Consider the following 20,421-nt stretch of genomic DNA (forward strand, 5'->3'; position numbering starts at 1 on the left):
ACTACACCATGGAAAAATGCTGCATATGAGTTTCTGAGAAATCTGATAAAACATTTAGTTTCCGCTGCCACACTGAGACTCTGATGAACAAACGATTCAACAAAGGGAGGTGAACCCAAAGCAGCACCAAGGTGTTGTTTTCCCTCCACAGTGATGGAAACTCCAGTCCCCTTAAACAATGAAACAGCTTCATTGTAACAAGCTTCTTTAACAATCAGAGAAGTCTTATTGTTTTGGATAGTAACCAAAGTCAGGTCCTGAGGAGACAAGTGACTCCCACCAATCACACACAGTAGCCAGCTTTCTGCAAGCAGTGGCATCATCAGCGTACCAAATCTGCCATATATCCTCCATTGACAATGTATCAATCAGGGGCTTAATGCCCAGGGCATACATTGGCATCGCCAATGGAACACCCTGAGTAGTCCCCTCCTCAGAAAGCAAAGTGTGCCCATTGATACACAGATTGATAGTTACTAATGCCTATAACCTGTACCAATTTTTACTAATTTTAATACAGCATATATTATAACCAGTACCATCATATTTCAGAACATTAGATACTGTTAGGGGACATGACCAAATGAATTAATTACTGACCCAGCATTCAACATCATGGTGGCTAACATTAATGAGATTTCAAAGTACCATTTTCTCTCCTCAGTGTTTTAGTTATTTTATATTCCAGCACTACCTCATGCATGACTACTCAGTAAGTAGTAGTATAATAGTGGTGCTAATATTATAATGCATATGATATAATATATAACACAATTGACTAGATATGTAGCAGTTGTAGCTTGCTTACAGCAGTGCTCAAAATTCAACTGCTCATCATGATTTCAATAGATTCAATATCTACGTGGCCATGGGTTTCCACTGTCTTTTTTTCCATTTAATAAAAGTGCACTTTCTAAATGAATAGCAATCACTTTTGGGCTTGTGAGTTTACTTGTAGACAATGTTACTTTGTGAAGTTAATATCCCCATAATATACTCTAACAGAACAGTCATACAGATAGCCAGCTATTGTAACTGCTCTGTTGGAGTGACTGACTGTTCAGCCATTTCTGTGATTTGCGTTGTCTCACAAGCAAAAGTTTTCAATTTAGTGTGGCACCATTGTTCCCCCCCCCGTGTTATACTAGCTATAAGCTCCAAGCACTTTGTATTGTATAGGTGTGCATTTAATAATTGACTTTAAAAATAATACTTTATAGCTACCCTCAACAGTTTGGCCAAGAGTGCATACATATTAGTTGGCATTGGAGAGAGGTAGCTAAAGTCTTATAAGGTAAACAGACTGTATGATCAGTATTCAGAGTAGTTAACTGCTTAGTGTTACTATTAAGCCGAGGTACTAACAAAGTTAAGACCTAGTAGTTACTAGTTACACATATATAAGCAGAAGATACTCTAATAGAGCAGCCGGCTGCATGATGGCGTAACAAAAAGGTTGTTATCCAAGTAACTGACTATAATTTTAATTTAAAAAAATATAGCATGTATTTTGTACAGAGTGCTTCATAAATAAATTTGTTTAGAAAGAATAAAAATATTTACATAAGTAGTTGTAGCCTTTGTCCTTACACCTCAACCTCAATCTCTAGTTGGCTTTTTGCTGTAAAAATACAGCTTCTTCCCTACACAATGTAAACAACGTAAAATAATGAAGGTGATTGATGAAGTACACAGTACACTCACCTGAATGATCAATATATGTTACATTCATTACTGTAGAGCTAATAGAGACACTAGTAAACGCCCCATGAGTTTTAAAGGCATCTATTGGGCCATAATGGAACTTAAGTGAATGTGGTGGTACGTCATTCTAAAAAAAGATATGACAAAAAGCTACTCTAGAAATACATCACTTACAAGATGTCGTTGAGATGAATCAGTATCGTGTCCAGCTCCAGTCACAAAGTACTCTACTGTGCTGTTCTCTTCGTGGAAGTGTTGCATGGCATGATCATGGCCGCAAAAATAAGCAGTGACATTGTATTTTATCAAAAGTGGTCTCAGGCGGTTCACCAGTGTCTGCGTAGGCCCATGTTCAGAAATTGACCAAACTGTAAAATATTAACACAAGTATAATAATTATAGTGTGTGACAAATTTCACAAATCAGTACGTTGGTGCTGCAAAACTAGCATAAAAATCACACAAACTGCCAAGTGTCTAGATTACACGGGTGTCAAGTGTCATGGTTAACAAGTTCCACAGTAGCTCCTGCACTTGTGAGATACTCTAATAGAGCAGTCAAATTATATAGCCTAATAAAAGTCACATCCCAAAATCTTTCTTTCAGACTTGTGGTCACTACTAGAAGGTACATATGGTATAACACAGGGCAATATAGCATTTTATAGATGCTTTTATAAGGAGGTACAAAATGTACAATACTGCGAAATTCACACAACAATAGCTTGTTGACTGCCAATCTTGAACAGTGTCCCTTTGGCTGTGAGCTGTTATTTACAACTGGTATTCTTCCAGAATCCCTTAATCTCTCACAACAACCACTATTAGTGAATGTCAGAAATGTGTACTATACAGCACATGGAATAGTAATTGCTCGTCCGTTATATTTATTTAGGAAACACAAGTACAAAAATATCAATAACTATGTTTGGTAAGCAGGTTGGCTCAATGCATTACTCACCTGGATAATGTCCCAGTACAAATAACCAATTGGCAGTAGATGAAGCTAAAGTCTGTTCAATCCAATCCCACTGATCCTCAGCAGCACTGACAGAGGCAGGGCCACTTGGTGGCAACCACTTCCTGACAAGATCAGTCAAACCATCAAGAATTATAGTGTCAATAAAAACGAACTGAGCCGTAACATTCGAATCAGGGATTGTTACTGTCTGAAACATTTTGATCTGTATTGTGGTCTTTTATAACAGTTATTACAATACCTCAGTGTAGAAGTAACTTGGCATGTACCAACGATGTGACCTCGCAGTGTATGCAATCTCAGCTGAAACATTTCCATAGTGATCATGATTACCAGCTACCATATACCATCTTGACTGGAGTGACTTAGCAGTGAAAACATCCTACAACATTAATAATAACTTCAAGTGGGGTAAATGCAAGACTGTATGATACATGTAATAATGGAATAACATTTGAATGCGAGTCAATTGGTCTTTGGAACACCACCATACAGACTTAACCAAAATATGTAGTGCTCTGGGTGGAAAATAGTCCCAACTTAAACTGTTTTCACATACAGATTAGCTGAGCATGTGGATTCCCTAATCCCTTTGCAGTCTTCCTTACTTTTTAAAGTTGGTGCTAGTATAAAAATGTTACACAAGAGATTGTGTGGTGTGGAGCTCCAGCAAAGCCACAAAAGGCAACTAGCTGCTACCCAATATAGATATACTAAGCTTTCACAAAAATGCAAACTATCTAAAATTCCAGGTATGTGTGTTGATCAACTATATCACATGACATTCACATGACTCTCATCAGTGCCTATGCAACTATGTAGTCAACACTCACTTCAAAGGTTGCTTTAAATCTTGAATCGTCTACGTCTGTCACACCCAATGGATAAAAATTATCTCCAAGTGCCACAGTAAACTGTGAACCAATCTCCTCGGCGGTTTTGCCCATTTGTTCCGCGTTGTGTTGCTGTGCAAAAGTGTAATACGGCCATGTGCCATCGCCTCCCCAATCTGCAACTACGAGAAAATTCAGCTCTCCATTAACGACACAGCTAAGACAAGTTAGCACCGCTAGTACGCAGAAAACACGCATTCCACTTCTCACAGGTCCCTTAGCTAATTTTTCGCGATGCAGCAACAACAAAGCGCATCTATAATTTTTACAAGCGCTAGCAAATTAATATTTATTGGTTTCCGTTCAGTTCCTATCTCTGTTCCTATCAGTGGATTTTATGGCGGATAGCGACTTAGAGGCATTAAGGGCAAAGAGACTAGCCGAACTGCAAGCCCAGTACCAGGTATGCGCTTAAAAACGTGTATACAAGATATGTAATACCACAATCGATTGTGTTACAGGGAGGAGGAGGTGGTGGACAAAATGACTCGGAAAGACAGAAGCAACAAGCAGAAGCGATGAAAAGGTTTATTGTTCTGATTTGCTTGATATTTGAGTGAAATGATACAGGGAAGATGAAATGAAAAATTCTATCTTGTCACAAATTCTCCAGCAAGATGCCAGAGCAAGATGTGAATCATTTATTTCATTCATCACTTGTGTTACACTAGTGTATGTGTTGTGTAGTGAACAGTATTGCATTGGTGAAACCAGAGAAGGCTAAGATGGTGGAGAACATGTTAATACAGATGGCAAAAACAGGACAAATTAGCTCCAAGGTAAATATTCCTTCATATTAGGTGCATTCATTATCTACCGTATTTTACCGGTTAATAGCCGCGGGTACTATAACTTTCAGCAAGGAAAATGATGCAGGTACTATGCGAAGGCAGCTATTATCCGATGGTGGCTACTATAAGCTTGTGTAGCAGTAGTCTGTGGTGTTTATATGGATTTTCAAATGGCTGACCTTGTGTAACCATCCTTTAATACCATTAATCTACTTGGCTCCTCTCAGAAATGCTATTTCCAGGCTTAAAACAACTCCTTTGCTTAGTTTCTCCTTCAAACGTTTGTCATCAACACTTGTATCAGCATATTCAGATACAAGCCGCAGCTGTTATCCAAGGACAGCTCTTATGAGAGTAATTCAAGGTTGTGCTGTGGCTACTATCCGGGGGCAACTATTATGTGAGCCGCGGCTATTAACCGGTCAAATACGGTAAGTAAGGTGCTAGTCATCTTGCTCAAATGCAACACACTATCATACAGTACAGTAGTACTGTATTATTATTATTATTATTATTGTATAATGTGCAAACCTCAATCACGAGTATAATGTACGTGATTAGTTAACAAACTAAACGTTAATAAACTTAATGGTTTAGGTTTTCTTGCCTGAAAATATCACCCCAAAACCAGCCTCACTTTTCCTTCATAGCAGGTTGACAGTATTGGTTAGGTATAACCAAGCCCATAAATGTCTTCAGAGCAACTCCAAACCCCTCCAACAAATTTCAATATAATTTTAGTTCTGCTAACTGACTGACTGATGCCTCCAACCAAGTGTAACTTGACTGGTTAATGCTTAGTCTGGCACTGCCAACCCTATTTTAGATGCCTATAAGCACCCCAAAAAATAGGATCTGGCCTATCTAGAATCAAGGACTTGTGCCACCGTTACCAAAAACTGGTGCGTCCAATCAAATCGCACTATTGTTAATTAAAAGCATTGTGGCCACATGGAATGAGTAAATACTGGGAGGAAAGTCATGAAATGAAAGCTGTGTGAGTTCTTGTTGTGTCAGGGCGAATAAACCAGGGACAATTTTCCATTTAACATCTGTGTGTAATAGATGCCTTCCCTCGGAAAGTAGAAATATTGCCTCCACAGCCTAAACATCAACTGCCCATAGAAAAGTAACTGATTGACATCCTAAAGCATCACTGTCATGATTGGATTCTTCGCTATTCGTGATCTCTTAGCATGGGGTTATTGTGAGCCGCAGTGTAATTATGCATTCGTAAGCACAAGTCCTGAATGCTACACAGGCCATACCCTATTTTTTGGGACACTTACAAGCACCTAAAATAGGGTCAGCAGTGCCAGACTAGTTAATGCTATGGGCTTGATTTATGCAGTGTTTGATGTCACTTCCGCCTGAGACAGCCAACCACAAACAGCAGCTGCATTAAGGACTTACCTGTGTCCTCCTTTGTGTCCCTTTTTTCCATTACTGTGTAGGCATTGATTCGTTGTGGTTCAGTGCTTTAATTTCTGTAGTTTGTCTGGATTCTTTGCAGAGGTGCTTCTCATGGTGTTCTTCATTATAATGGGTGAAACATAGCTGAAACTGAAGTAGAATGGAACAGCTACTTCACATTTCAATAATTAATAGATGGGTGTGTGTGTTCAGTCGTGAAGTTAATTTCTTATAACGTGTTCATTTCTTTGGTACAGTATGTAATAGTTCATTATCATATCCTCTTGTACAATTGATTGGTGACAGGGTAAACAATTTTGTTGAATCTATAACTAGGTGTTGCTTTAAAATCTTAAAAGTCTCAATCAAGTCTCCACACTCTCGTCTACAGTATAGTGAATAAATATTTAGATTCTGGATGCATTCTTGGTAAGGTAGGTTTGCTAATTGGGATATCAATTTTGTAGCACGGTGTTGAATTTTCTCCAACATCAAGACACACGGTAGTGTGTCGTGCGGCCCAAGAAGCCGGCGCGTAACACCCGTGAGTATATTGACAGGAAGAAAGAAAACGCAATTTTCGCACCTCCGTAGCTCTGTGCTTCCTTGAAACAAGACGATTTTTGCTGTGGACATGGACTCCAACTGCAGCACTCCACATTCCAAATTTGAGCGAAATCGCTTCGCGCGTTTCCGAGATAAGCGACTTCAAAAATTGGCTCAGTTTCTTCGTTTTTTTTTTCTTATTTTTCTTTTTCTTGTCGCACACTTACAAAAACTGCTATAAAACGCGAACGCCATATCTGATTGCCTTGAAATTTGGCACACAGAAGGGGGATATAAAGGCGCATCTCTGTACCAACTTTGGCTGGAATACGATAAACAGGCAAAGAGTTATGAGCGATTATTCACGAAAAATAACACCAATATGTTGTCACGCCTACAGGGTAAACCGCGTATGGGAAGAAGCTGAAAATCGGTGGGTGAATAGGTTAACTATTGAACCTCAAACCTTTTGTGGTTTGAAAGAAATCGAGCTAAAAACCAGGAAGATACAACGAAAAAACCAACAGTGTGCAACAATTATGCAATCGAGATTAGCTAATAAAAAACGACTGCTTGCCACGCCTACCAGGTAAACCGCTTGGGGTAATGCTTTGAAAATCGCTGTACAGATGGAGTTATCATCTTAGAAAGGCTCTTCAATGGTGTAGAAGAATCAGACTTAAAACCACGGAGTTATAACACGAAATCCAACTTAGTGTAGCAAGTGCGAGATCGAGATACTCTAATAGAGCAGTCATCCTAATAGAGCAGTCATCCTAATAGAGCAGTCACCCGAAGAGAATTCAAGAGATCAGCTAGAAACAAGTAACCTGTATAGAGATCAGCTACAAACAAGTCACCCTGTAGAGAGATCAGCCACAAACAATTCACCCTGTAGAGAGATCAGCTAGAAGAAGTTACCTTGTAGGGAATTCATGCAACTATAGAAAGAGATAATTCAGCTAGAAGAAATCACCTTGTAGAGTTCAGCTACAAAGAAACCACCATGTAGAGAATTCGCTTACAAACAAGTCACCCTATAGAAAGATCAGCTAGAAGAAGTTACCTCGTAGAGAGTTCAGTTACAAAGAAACCACCATGTAGAGAATTCATTTACAAACTAGTGACCCTGTAGAGACATCAGCTAGAAGAAGTTACCTTGTAAAGAGTTCAGCTACCTAGAAACCATTCTGTAAAGAGCTCAGCAGCAAACAAATCACCTGTACAGAATTCAGCTACAAACAAATCACCCTGTAGAGAGATCAGCTAGAAGAAGTTACCTTGTTGATAATTCAGCTACAAAGAAACCATCATGTAGAGAGTTCAGCTACTAACAAATCTCCCTGTAGAGAGATCAGCTAGAAGAAGTTACCTTGTAGAGAGTTCAGCTTCAAACAAATCACCCTGTAGAAAGATCAGCTAGAAGAGGTCACCTTGTAGAGAGTTCAGTTACAAAAAAAACCACCATGTAGAGAGCTCAGCTACAAACTAGTGACCTTGTAGAGACATCAGCTAGAAGAAGTTACCTTATAGATAGTTCAGCTACAAAGAAACCATTCTTTAAAGAGTTCAGCTGCAAACAAATCACCTGTAAAGAATTCAGCTACAAATAAATCACCCTGTAGAAAGATGAGCTAGAAAAAGTTACCTTGTAGAGAGTTCAGTTACAAACAAATCACCATGTAGAGAGATCAGCTAGAAGAAGTTAACTTATAGAGAGTTCAGCTACAAACAAATCACCCTGTAGAGAGATCAGCTAGAAGAAGTTACCTTGTAGAGAGTTCAGCTACAAAGAAACCACCATGTAGAGAGTTCAGCTGCAAAGAAATCACCCTGTATAAAATTCTGCCACGAATAAATTGCCCTGTAGAAAGATCAGTTAAAAGAAGTTACCTTGTAGAGAGTTCAGCTACAAAGAAACCATTCTGTAAAGAGCTCAGCTGCAAACAAATCACCTGTACAGAATTCAGCTACAAACAAATCACCCTTTAGAGAGATCAGCTAGAAGAAATTACTTTGTAGAGAGTTCAGCTACAAAGAAACCACCATGTAGAGAGTTCAGCTGCAAAGAAATCACCCTGTAGAAAATACAGCCACAAACAAATTGCCCTGTAGAAAGATCATTTAGATGAAGTTACCTTTTAGAGAGTTCAGCTACAAAGAAACCACCCTGTAGAGAGATCAGCTAGAAGAAGTTACCTTGTAGATCGTTCAGCTACAAACAAATCACCCTGTAGAGAGATCAGCTAGAAGAAGTTACCTTGTAGAGAGTTCAGCTACAAAGATACCACCATGTAGAGAGTTCAGCTGTAAAGAAATCACCCTGTATAAAATTCTGCCACGAACAAATTGCCCTGTAGAAAGATCAGTTAAAAGAAGTTACCTTGTAGAGAGTTCAGCTACAAAGAAACCATTCTGTAAAGAGCTCAGCTGCAAACAAATCACCTGTACAGAATTCAGCTACAAACAAATCACCCTTTAGAGAGATCAGCTAGAAGAAATTACTTTGTAGAGAGTTCAGCTACAAAGAAACCACCATGTAGAGAGTTCAGCTGCAAAGAAATCACCCTGTAGAAAATACAGCCACAAACAAATTGCCCTGTAGAAAGATCATTTAGATGAAGTTACCTTTTAGAGAGTTCAGCTACAAAGAAACCACCCTGTAGAGAGATCAGCTAGAAGAAGTTACCTTGTAGATCGTTCAGCTACAAACAAATCACCCTGTAGAGAGATCAGCTAGAAGAAGTTACCTTGTAGAGAGTTCAGCTACAAAGATACCACCATGTAGAGAGTTCAGCTGTAAAGAAATCACCCTGTATAAAATTCTGCCACAAACAAATTGCCCTGTAGAAAGATCAGTTAGAAGAAGTTACCTTTTAGAGAGTTCAGCTACAAAGAAACCATTTTGTAAAGAGCTCAGCTGCAAACAAATCACCTGTACAGAATTCAGCTACGAACAAATCACCCTGTAGAGAGATCAGCTAGAAGAAGTTAACTTGTAGAGAGTTCAGCTACAAAGAAACCATCATTTAGAAAGTTCAGCTAGAAGAAATTACCTTGTAGAGAGTTCAGCTACAAAGAAACCACCATGTAGAGAGTTCAGCTGCAAAGAAATCACCCTGTAGAAAATTCTGCCAGAAACAAATTGCCCTGTAGAAAGATCAGTTAGAAGAAGTTACCTTTTATAGAGTTCAGCTACAAAGAAACCATTCTGTAAAGAGCTCAGCTGCAAACAAATCACCTGTACAGAATTCAGCTACAAACAAATCACCCTGTAGAGAGATCAGCTAGAAGAAATTACTTTGTAGAGAGTTCAGCTACAAACAAATCACCATGTAGAGAGTTCAGCTGCAAAGAAATCACCCTGTATAAAATTCTGCCACAAACAAATTGCCCTGTAGAAAGATTAGATAGAAGAAGTTACCTTTTAGAGAGTTCAGCTACAAAGAAGCCATTCTGTAAAGAGCTCAGCTGCAAACAAATCACCTGTACAGAATTCAGCTACAAACAAATCACCCTGTAGAGAGATCAGCTAGAAGAAATTACCTTGTAGATAGTTCAGCTACAAACAAATCACCCTGTAGAAAGATCAGTTAGAAGAAGTTACTTTGTAGAGTGTTCAGCTACAAAGAAACCATTTTGTAAAGAGCTCAGCTGCAAACAAATCACCTGTACAGAATTCAGCTACGAACAAATCACCCTGTAGAGGGATCAGCTAGAAGAAGTTACCTTGTAGATAGTTCAGCTACAAACAAATCTCCCTGTAGAGAGATCTAGAGAGTTCAGCTACAAAGAAACCATTTTGTAAAGAGCTCAGCTGCAAACAAATCACCTGTACAGAATTCAGCTACGAACAAATCACCCTGTAGAGAGATCAGCTAGAAGAAGTTACCTTGTAGATAGTTCAGCTACAAACAAATCTCCCTGTAGAGAGATCAGCTAGAAGAAATTACCTTGTAGAGAGTTCAGCTACAAAGAAATCATCATGTGGAGAGTTCAGCTGCAAAGAAATCACCACTGCCCAAATTTCAAGGCAATAGCTCTTTCCAATCTGAAGTTATCAATTGTCAAAGTTGGCAAATTGGATGTGTGTGGAAGGCCCCTTTTCGCAAATCCGGTCCCATATGTATTATATATATAATTTGTACATTTACTGATAAAATATTTAAAGTACATCTACTTCATCTTTTCTTCTTCCTGTAGTAAAGAAAAAAAACATAGGTTAAAAAAGTCCCAAAGCTGGCCATAGGCCGGCTTTGGGGTATACAAATACAAAAAGAAATGAAATCTAATCCAAAACAGCCAAGCTGTAAAAAAAGTGTGCGGCCCTCAGAAAGGCTATGGTGAAAAAAGATGTGAAATCTAAGGTGGCGGCCAAGAAATGGCTGTAATGGTAGGTTAATGGTAAAAATTTTAATAACGACAATTCAGGTGAATTTTTGTGCCGCTTCACAAAATTTACCTGAATTTTCATTATTAAAATTTTTACCATTAACCTACCATCACAGCCATTTCTTGGCCGCCACCTTGGATTTCACATCTTTTTTCACCATAGCCTTTCTGAGGGCCGCACACTTTTTTTACAGCTTGGCTGTTTTGGATTAGATATCTATATCCTTAAGGCTGCAAGCCTGGATGTAGTACTCAATGTGTGGTCGAATGTATGCTTTGCAAAGGATGTTAAATGAATCTATTGTAATATACTTAAATATATTGTTTGATAGAAGCAAGACTTTGCATTGCTTTAGCATACGCCTTCTGGCATTGAATACTTGGGCGCAAGGTGGAAGTTATCCAGAATCCAAGATCTTTCTCACAGTCTGTGGTAGAAAGACTGTGGCCAACATTGTCTGGATCTGTGATGGTGTAAGATGTGGGAATTAAATGAGGTCTAACTGGCATGTGTTTACATTTCTTTACATTGAATCTGTGAATTTATGTCAGTCTGTAGTCGTTGAGAATCTGCAATGTCTTTAATTTTAGTGTAAATCTTAGGTGTCATCAGCAAACATGCTAATGTTACATTCTACTTGCTCGGCTATGTCATTAATGTACTGTGAACGTTCACTGAGGAAATCTTTAATCCACAATAACAATTTTCCTTTAATACCATATGCGTCTTTTAATTACTGTAGTCTGCAGTGAGGCACAGTGTCAAACACCTTCTGAAAGTCTAAAAGGATTATATTTATTCCAATGTTGTTATCTAGTGCTGACATCCAGCCATTTAAGGCTGTCAATAAATTGTCAAACACAATCTTTCCTTGTTACAGTAAAGCCATGTTGGTGTTGAGAAATTAATCTGTGTTGTGTAAGAAACTCTGTTATACATGACACAAAAGATTCAAGAATCTTACAAACTTGTGAGGTGAGATTAATAGGATGACAATTGTTAGGATCGTACTGAGACCCCTTTTTAAATCTCAGTGTAACAAGTGCTTGTTTCCAGTCTAAAGGGGGTTTTCCACACTTTAATGAGAGATTGTACAACATTGATAATAGTTTGCATAGACCATAACGACTCTCTATTAAAATCCATGCATGTATTCTATCAAGGCCCATAGCTTTACTAGTATTAAGCAATGAAACAAGGGAGATCATCTACACCTGCAGCTATACTTGTGGATTATATAAGACTGAAGTAGGAATTAAACATCCACAGACATAGCTACAGGTGTCCCTTGTTATGTTGTTTTATTTCTATGATCTCAGCCTACTCAAATGTAATTTTTTCCTAATGCTTATTGCTATGGTCTCATACCCAGACTCATTGATTGCCTTCTTTTCCTTTTGATTGTCAAGGGGAATGGGTCTCGTACATATGCAAAGGCCAGTTAAGTTAACAAAGCAAAGTTAGATATTACTGTTGACTAAAGCTATGTATCCAAGGTGGCATGTTTCATAGCTTTCAGTGCAGGGGTGCAGAAATAGGGGAAGGGAGGACTCAAGTGTAAAATTTCCTTACACTTGTTTGTTTATGTGTTATTTTTTGTCTAGTGAACCATGCATACCGCATCAAAGGAAAGAATGGCACCAGTCAGACATAATGTCTGACCCAACTATCAATCACTGGCAAATATTGCAGCCATTTTTCCCATTATACAGCTTTACAAACGAAATGAAGAACAGTGTAAGAAATGTTTCTGCAATCAATCCAGTCACTACATGCCTCGACTATCAATTACTGGGAATCAATTGGCTATTCCGCTTTATCTTCAGGTATGCTCTACATGGCATTGCAAACAAAGAACAGTACTAGAAATGCTTCTGCAATCAATCCACTTACTACGGAAATAAGAGTAAATAATAGTGACCTCTCCATTATTTACTCTCGACAGAAATTTGTGTGTGTACGTGCGTGCATGTGTGTGTACGTGCGTGCATGTGTGTGTGTACGTGCGTACATGTGTGTGTGTACGTGCGTGCATGTGTGTGTGTACGTGCGTGCATGTGTGTGTGTACGTGCGTGCATGTGTGTGTGTACGTGCGTGCATGTGTGTGTGTACGTGCGTGCATGTGTGTGTGTACGTGCGTGCATGTGTGTGTGTACGTGCGTGCATGTGTGTGTGTACGTGCGTGCATGTGTGTACGTGCGTGCATGTGTGTGTGTGTGTGTGATGTATTATTACCAAATACTGATTAATTAATTATGCTATAGTTGGGAGAACCACAACTGATAAGTTTATTAGAAAGAGTTAGTCAGCAAACCCAAAAGAAGACGACAGTCAAGGTGACATGTTTGTTGTGCTTAGCTATGTTTGAAAATTCTTGTTTTAGTTTGAGAGAAGACATCGTCTTTCAGATGATGAAAGTGACTAACAATATTTTGTATGAACTGTGTTTGTATGTGTATCTGGCATGTCATGACTACATCTGTTATCAAAACTCTTGAAGAATTGGTATCATATTTTTACCATATTCAAACAAAAGTAAATATTTTGAGACTTAGTAGTGGAACTTTGAAATTGTATTAGTGTTGCCATGATACATCGATAGTATTGATATGATGAGGTGGTGATATGATATGATATGCCAATCAGTTAATTGATGTTGTGATAGTGGTGCTGCTTAGTATAATGATGTGTGGGAGGCCAGACATACCAGTATGGTATTTGGCATTTAATTAAGTTATGTGTTGATGGTGTAGTGTGGTAAACAAGCCAACCCCAAAGTAAACTGGGAGGTTTTAAGGTTTCTATGTAGTGCCAGCCACTTGTCTCAACTGTATCAGTAGTAGTTAGAGACCTACCACAAGGATCTTCGTGATTTTAAAAACCCGAGGCAAAGCTGAGGTGTTTTTTAAAGTCACAAAGATCTGAGTGGGAGGTCTCTAACTGACTTAGAAAATGGTGTGGGTGTATTTATACTGGTAGATGAATGTAGATATCATGTCATTATGTCTTGTGCAAAATATAAACCCACAATCACTTTCTACATTGTTATATATATATAAATCGAAGCTTACTGATCTGCCTCCTGAGGGAGGTATAGCAGATCAGTGATCATTAGTGAGATCTGTAATGTCATTCAGCACATCAGTGATCATTAGCGAGGTGTGCTGTGTGTAGACTCCCTCAACTGGAAATTGGAGGTCTCATTTTAGAGAACCTCTCCAGAGGTCTCTTAGGGATTTTAAAGACCTCATTATCTCTCAAAGATCAAAGGGTTTTATGCATACCATTTTCTAATTGAGATCTTTGTCAAAGGTGTGCATCCTATTTACAGGCTAGGGCTCTGTATGCTTCAAACATTTCCAATTCTGAATGCACTCAAGGCACAATGAATTCTGATAATAGAGGGACTTTGAGTCCTTCATTCAAGATATATATAGATGTCTACTTAATATATTGGTTTTAAAAGTATAATTAAATACAGTAGAAGTTCAACCATTTGTAACATCTTAATTGTTGAGCTCATAGTAGTTTGTTATCTGAGCAATAAAACATTTGTAAAGTCAAAACTGTTGAACAAATTCATTAACAAGAACTTCTACTTAACCTCTCTGTATACTAAATATTTAGCAAGCGTTAATAATGATTTGATTTTTGTTTGAAGTCAACTACCCATTCTCATCGAAAGTTAGTAAAAATTTTACTTGCCCACACATTTAAAGTGAGCTGTACGGATTGTTATTCCGCATGTATGTGCAAAGGGTGATGTAGTTGAATTGTCTTAACACTGCACAAATTTGTAGTGTTAAATCTAAAGTGTGCAATGAGATATGTGGTGTTAATTTATAGGGCAATTGCCATAAGAATATATAGCATGACTGCATATCATGTATACAAACAATTCTGCATGAAATCACTCTCAGATTCAGTTTCAGAGTCTGATTTTCAAAAATTTCTCAGGGAAACATGCCCTCAGACTCTACTAATTTACATTTCTGGTGTTCTGACTGTTTGCACATCAAGGTATGGTTGCTTTTCCTCTTCATAGTACATGTAGTTAGGCCCAGGCACTGTCTCACCAGAAAATAGCTTCCTTTGTGTCTGATGCATACTGTAGGAGTCAATTACTTGAGAAAGTGTGCAGTGTTAAATAAAAGTTACTGTAGGCACTATGAATTGTAAAGCAGCTTTCAGGTTGGTTGTTTTTGACTACACATTGCACATGTGGAATGAGCAATATGAAGTTGAATTCTAAGCTGTATTCACTGCACGTGCACTACGTGGTTGCACACAGATAGATATCTGTATACTGTTCTTGATAATGACTTGGAGTATTGAACCGTTTACTAATGGAGTGCCGATATTCTATTGTATCCAATCAGCAACTGATTTTGTATATTTTTGTTCTGTGATTACTTTGTGTTGTCCCACTTAGTATGTTGTACATGCTGTTTTTCTTCTCCAACAAGGAAGAAAGGCTTTGCTGATTGTTGAGGGGTTAAAATAATTACGTCTTATCTCCATTTGGCCTATACTTTGGTTCTGGACTTCGTCCAAGATAAATTATATGTCTGCTGCAATCTTAATGCAAACCATGGCCAAGGTATTCTCTTTGAAAAAAATGATGGAAGTGTAAAACTTAACTTGTAAACTACAATCAGAAGAAGTATCTGAACAAATATTAAACCTACTTCTAGTGACCACTCTGAAAATTGGCAATTTACAATATTTTCTAACAATTTTGAGTGGATACTGACCCCATTTTGTTTCTATCAGAAAATGTGCTGCATTTTATCTTACCAGATAATGGGAGTTCAATTGATGAAAGGATCTCTATAATATTTTTGCATGCAGAGCATTTCAACAAACCCATGTACAATACATGTTATCTTATGGACATATACAAGATGTGATAGTGTGGACAGCTGTTACCACATTCATGTGTTGCTAAATTTAAAAATGCCCCAAATATGGCCATGCACAGACAAAATGTGGTTATAGCTTTATTAGAGTGCTGGGGACAACAAAGTATAATACAATAATGCAGTTCTCTATTTGTACCATGATATAGGTCTTTTAAGTTATAAGGGAATATGTTCCTGTAATCCATACAAGTGGATCTGTCCATAATGCAACCTTGCATGTTGCAGCATACATGCATACACTAAAATATATTTACGTTAACATCAACACTTATACACACAATTTATGGATTATCATACAGTACGATAGCACGTATAGTAGGGACCACAAAGGAGTATATAGGCATGGCCCACTAAAATAATATCACCCAAAAACCAACCTCAATTTTCCCAGACGACAATGAAGCAGTATTGGTGAGGTAAAACTAAGCCCAAAAAAGCTTTCAGATTGACCCGACACGCTTTCAACAAGTTGCTACAGAATTTAAAAAAATTTTTATTCAACGGAATTTTCTACTGACTGACTGAGTAACTGACTGACTGATACCTTCAGACAAGCATAACTCTAGTAGCTAAGGCTACAGGCTTGATTTTTTCACTGTTTGACGTCGTTTCAGCCCAACAGGTGCCTTTTGGCATACCGCAGTACGTACAATGTATTCTTCATGGACTTACCAGTGTCCTCCTTTGTGTCCCATTCATCTTTGCTGACAGCGAAAAGTGTCCTATGGGTATACACCATTGCATTGAGAAGTGTGCAGTAGGTGAAACATATTTGCTCACCACAAAGCATAGAAAGATTGCTGAGATCTGATAAGTTCTGAAGTTACTCTCATTACATGTACAAACTTGCAGCTAGAAGCACCTGCAGTTTCAAGATTGTCCAGATTGCTAGATGGCTTCCTGATTCAATTGTGCCATTTTCCCCTTTGGGGAGCCCCAGAGAAAAAATGTACCCTTTTTCAGTTTTTAAGCACTGTGCATGCCAAAGTAGTTAATTCCAACCCAACAAACTATATATTTCTGAGATTGGCAATCATACTCTATCTATTGAGCATATAAAAAGCCCATTTTTTCCAAAATTTAAAAATTTGGCTGGAATGCCTACTATTAGAGTATATCGATCTTTTTAACAAGTTTTGAAAAGGGCTCATGTTACCTCTGTAAATCCTTCCCTGAGAGATGAATGCAATCTTTATCAATTCTTGTGCTGTCTTGTGTGTGTGCAGTGTGCACAGTGCGCGCGCTTGAATTTAGGTATTCAGAGTCGCTTGAATTTAGGTATTCAGAGTCAAGTTTTTCACAAATTCAAAACTTCATATCATTTACTATTATTACTAACAATAATAAATTAAACAAATCTGTTAATAGCTCTATTAATATTAATTGCATATATTATTTCTTCTCTATGTGTGGAAAAAGGGGATAGTCGGTGGATGGGTGTGCACTACATGAAGTGTATGTCACTATAAGTTTCATATGTATTAGAAAATTGATCATTGCAATAAAGCTTTATACCATTTCGGCAGCATGTATACAATTGAATTTAAATAACGTTACCAAGAGTATATCTATACTTACTAAACACTAGCAATTTGCCTCCTAACTGTGTAATGTTGAAATACTCTAATATAGCAGTCAAGCAATCGCAGCTGCAGCTGAATCTTAACTTTTTCCGACAGTTTAAAACACTGTTTGTCAATTAATATCCAATATCAGAGCTTCTAATTTAAATCTCATTAGCATGTTCTTATTAATTTTATTTACAGTATGCTTACGTACACACTACAAACTGTGTACTATTCACAAGTGCTCCATTTATAAAGATTATATAGTCTCTGTGGTACACACTGCCTTGTGAAACTTTTGTGCACGTTCTATGTCATATGAACTTTGCTACTAAATATGTATAAATTATAGTATGGCATATTAAACAATTGTAGCTAGCTACAAACTAATTTATTTTAACTAAATACAGTATATAATAGTATAAGTGCTTGACAGTTATTAGTATTGTCACTTTTTCACAAAGTTACAAATAAGCTAATCAGTTTGTTGGCAATGCCACTCTAGTAGGGGAGGGTCATTTCTTGTAATTGTCAAGATGCCAATCTCTCTAAAAGGGTAAACCCCTCTAGTGGTCAAAGTAGGCTTCAAATCTTTGATCGAATCTTGCAACATTTTGCCTACTTCTTCTTGCCAATTGGTAACTAGTGGTTGGTTAACTTCATTCAGTTTTTCAACAAACAATCTTTTTAAGTAGTTACCTAACCAGTCACTGAGTAACTTCTGCAAATTTATTTTGATCAACTCTGTTTGCAAGGCTTTCTTTACAGCTTCATATACTTCTTCTAAAATTTGTAAATTTTTACTTCTGACTAAAAGTCCTTGCAAGTTTACTTTTGTGTCTAACATCTCTTGCAACGTGTTGACTATTATTGTTTGCAAGCATTTTTCCTGCAAGTCATACATCTGACGTTTGTTTAGATCTTCAGACATCTTAAAGTAATCCTTCTTGTCTATGTCTTCAACCCCTAGCTTTTCACCAAGTAGCCTTTTGCATATCATATCCTGACCATAATGGGAGTCAGTAAAAAACAATGTTCCTTGCTTTGTTTCTCCTTTTTTAAAACTTACGTATGCAAAGACAAATCTGCATCGTGACACCATCAGCCAATCTTTTTCATAATCGTTTTCACGATCTTTCAGTAAAGCATTTTTTCGTGAATTGTTAAGCTTTTTCAGTGTTTCAAGATCATGGATTACCCTCATTTCAAGATAATTGATTGGTTTAAACACACCAGGTTTACAACGAAAGCACGCCATATGTCCATCATTTCTACTATCTCTATTTTGAAACTCTTTGATACAATAATAATACTTGTAATAGTGTTTTAAGCACTGATCGCCATCGTCAGGATCAAATGTAGGAAATAAGCAATCTTTCAATGCCTTCAATGCCGATATCAAGTCTTCACGACGGTACTGATAATTACACGGTGTTCTACCTTTACATTTGCATTCATCTTTGCGAAAGCTATGCATATCGTAATCATCTCTTCTGGAATTAAATAGTTCAACAAACCTGCAATCCTTTATGCGTAAATCAAAAACATCAATCCAAGGTAGCTCATCTTCAATTGTAGGCAGTGCATTTAGTGTGACAAGATATGGTTCTCTTACAATCTGGTTATTTAATATAAATTGATATCCTTGTGCAGTGATAACACTCTCCAACGATCCTCTAGCAATAAGATACTTCTTACGGTACTGCTCATACTGACCAGGTGGTATATTAATGTACCTCTCTGCATGGTTATCATCTTGGAAACATTTGAGTGCATAATGAAAAGGTATATCACTTCCCCATAGACAAAAGCCAAATTTCTCATTGTATGGATCATTTTCATCAGATATTATACGAATTTCTGGAGCAAACAAGCAGTAGCCAACACAGCAAAGATGACATGTATGCAGTTCATGTTCACTGGGATTTGTTACAATGGCTATTGGTTTTATTACTTTCATAATGTGATATGTAGCATAAGCCCTCAAATTATTGTAATCATTCTTCCCCCAGTATCCATGTAACATTGCTACAAAGAACTGCAAATGATTAACATCTTGCCATTTATTGTTTCTTAGTAAATCAAGCGTTTCTTCTGTCACCTGTAGAAGTTGTAGTTCATGTGCAAGATCAATTATATCATATAGTCTTCGGTCTTTCAATTCGGCTTTGCATCTTTCATCTACCTTTGCAATCAATGTTCCCTTAACCTCTTTATAGGTACGTTTTACAGGTTGCGTGATTAAAGACTCCAGTTCTTCTTTAGTATCAGCAATAAACTTTTTAATAGTTGGTTCTGTTTTAACAATACAGTAACTTGGGATCTTTGTTTTTGTGGTCTCTCCTCCACTCTTTTCAACAGTAAATGTATGATACAAAGCCAGCTGCCAACATGACAATGGAATTTCTTCTGTTGATATGTTAAAGTTTTTAACCATTTTAAGAATGGTTTGAGCTGTTTGTTCCTCCTTGCAATTTAAAAGTAGTGCTATGTCAGGTTTGTAAGCAAATCTGGGGTCTCTATTGGCATCAGTGAATGCACGGTGAATGTTATCTTTAGTTTCCTTAACACTATCAGCTCTCACTAAATGCACATAATATTGTATGGCCAGAACAGGTGATGTGTGGAACAGCTCATCAATATACATTCTTCTTTGATAGAAACTAAATACTGTGTTTTGCCACTCGGGAAGTTGAGATAACATTGTAAGAGGACCATAACGACCATTCCCACCACAACAACCTAAGAACACAACTAGGGACGGTGGTTTGGGGTGTAATAAAGCTTCTAAAATATCTGAAATATCCAGTGACCCAAAATTAAAGACATTTGAGTGGCCAAGAATAACGACTACGTCAGAGTATGGACGACAAGAATTTCTCCCGTCAGCAGAGTACATCTCAGGATTCATAAGTTCAATTAACGCATTAAATGGCAGTACCTTTATGTCAGGAATAAGTCTCTTCTTGTTGTATAGTCTCGTGTATAGTAATTCGCGATCGGTTCTGCATCTGGTGGGTAGTTGCATGAACAAATTACGGAGATTATCTGCTGTCAATTTTAACTCATCGTTTAGATAGAACAATCTGGCTGTAACTGGCTTTGGTTCGACGGGGCTACAGTACGACAAGGCCATTCCTCCGACTCAACCAGGTGCAATCGCAAAAGAAAGAAAACCCGAGAGAAAACCCCAAACCAAGCTCTATAGTTCAATT

At 37.7% G+C, this 20,421-nt stretch overlaps 2 protein-coding genes across 2 annotated transcripts; one reads left to right on the forward strand and one right to left on the reverse strand.

Moving 5' to 3' along the window:
• Nucleotides 1-1,473: 1,473 nt before the first annotated feature.
• LOC136264213 (tartrate-resistant acid phosphatase type 5-like) lies at nt 1,474-3,809 on the reverse strand. The gene is made up of 6 exons (XM_066058925.1): nt 3,516-3,809; nt 2,924-3,064; nt 2,665-2,872; nt 1,879-2,072; nt 1,705-1,831; nt 1,474-1,643 (listed from the first exon to the last, which is right to left on the reverse strand). Exons 1-6 carry the CDS (start codon nt 3,771-3,773, stop codon nt 1,600-1,602), a joined length of 972 nt encoding a protein of 323 aa, XP_065914997.1. The 5' UTR covers nt 3,774-3,809; the 3' UTR covers nt 1,474-1,599.
• An 8-nt stretch (nt 3,810-3,817) lies between these two features.
• Nucleotides 3,818-13,282, forward strand: LOC136264214 (programmed cell death protein 5-like). Its single transcript, XM_066058926.1, has 6 exons — nt 3,818-3,978; nt 4,037-4,101; nt 4,146-4,207; nt 4,263-4,354; nt 12,984-13,055; nt 13,103-13,282. The coding sequence occupies exons 1-6, from the start codon at nt 3,913-3,915 to the stop codon at nt 13,142-13,144; spliced, it is 399 nt and encodes a 132-aa protein (XP_065914998.1). The 5' UTR covers nt 3,818-3,912; the 3' UTR covers nt 13,145-13,282.
• Nucleotides 13,283-20,421: the final 7,139 nt, after the last annotated feature.

Source organism: Dysidea avara, chromosome 8 (assembly GCF_963678975.1).
Source record: "Dysidea avara chromosome 8, odDysAvar1.4, whole genome shotgun sequence".
In the NCBI taxonomy this organism is placed as follows: Eukaryota; Metazoa; Porifera; class Demospongiae; order Dictyoceratida; family Dysideidae; genus Dysidea; species Dysidea avara.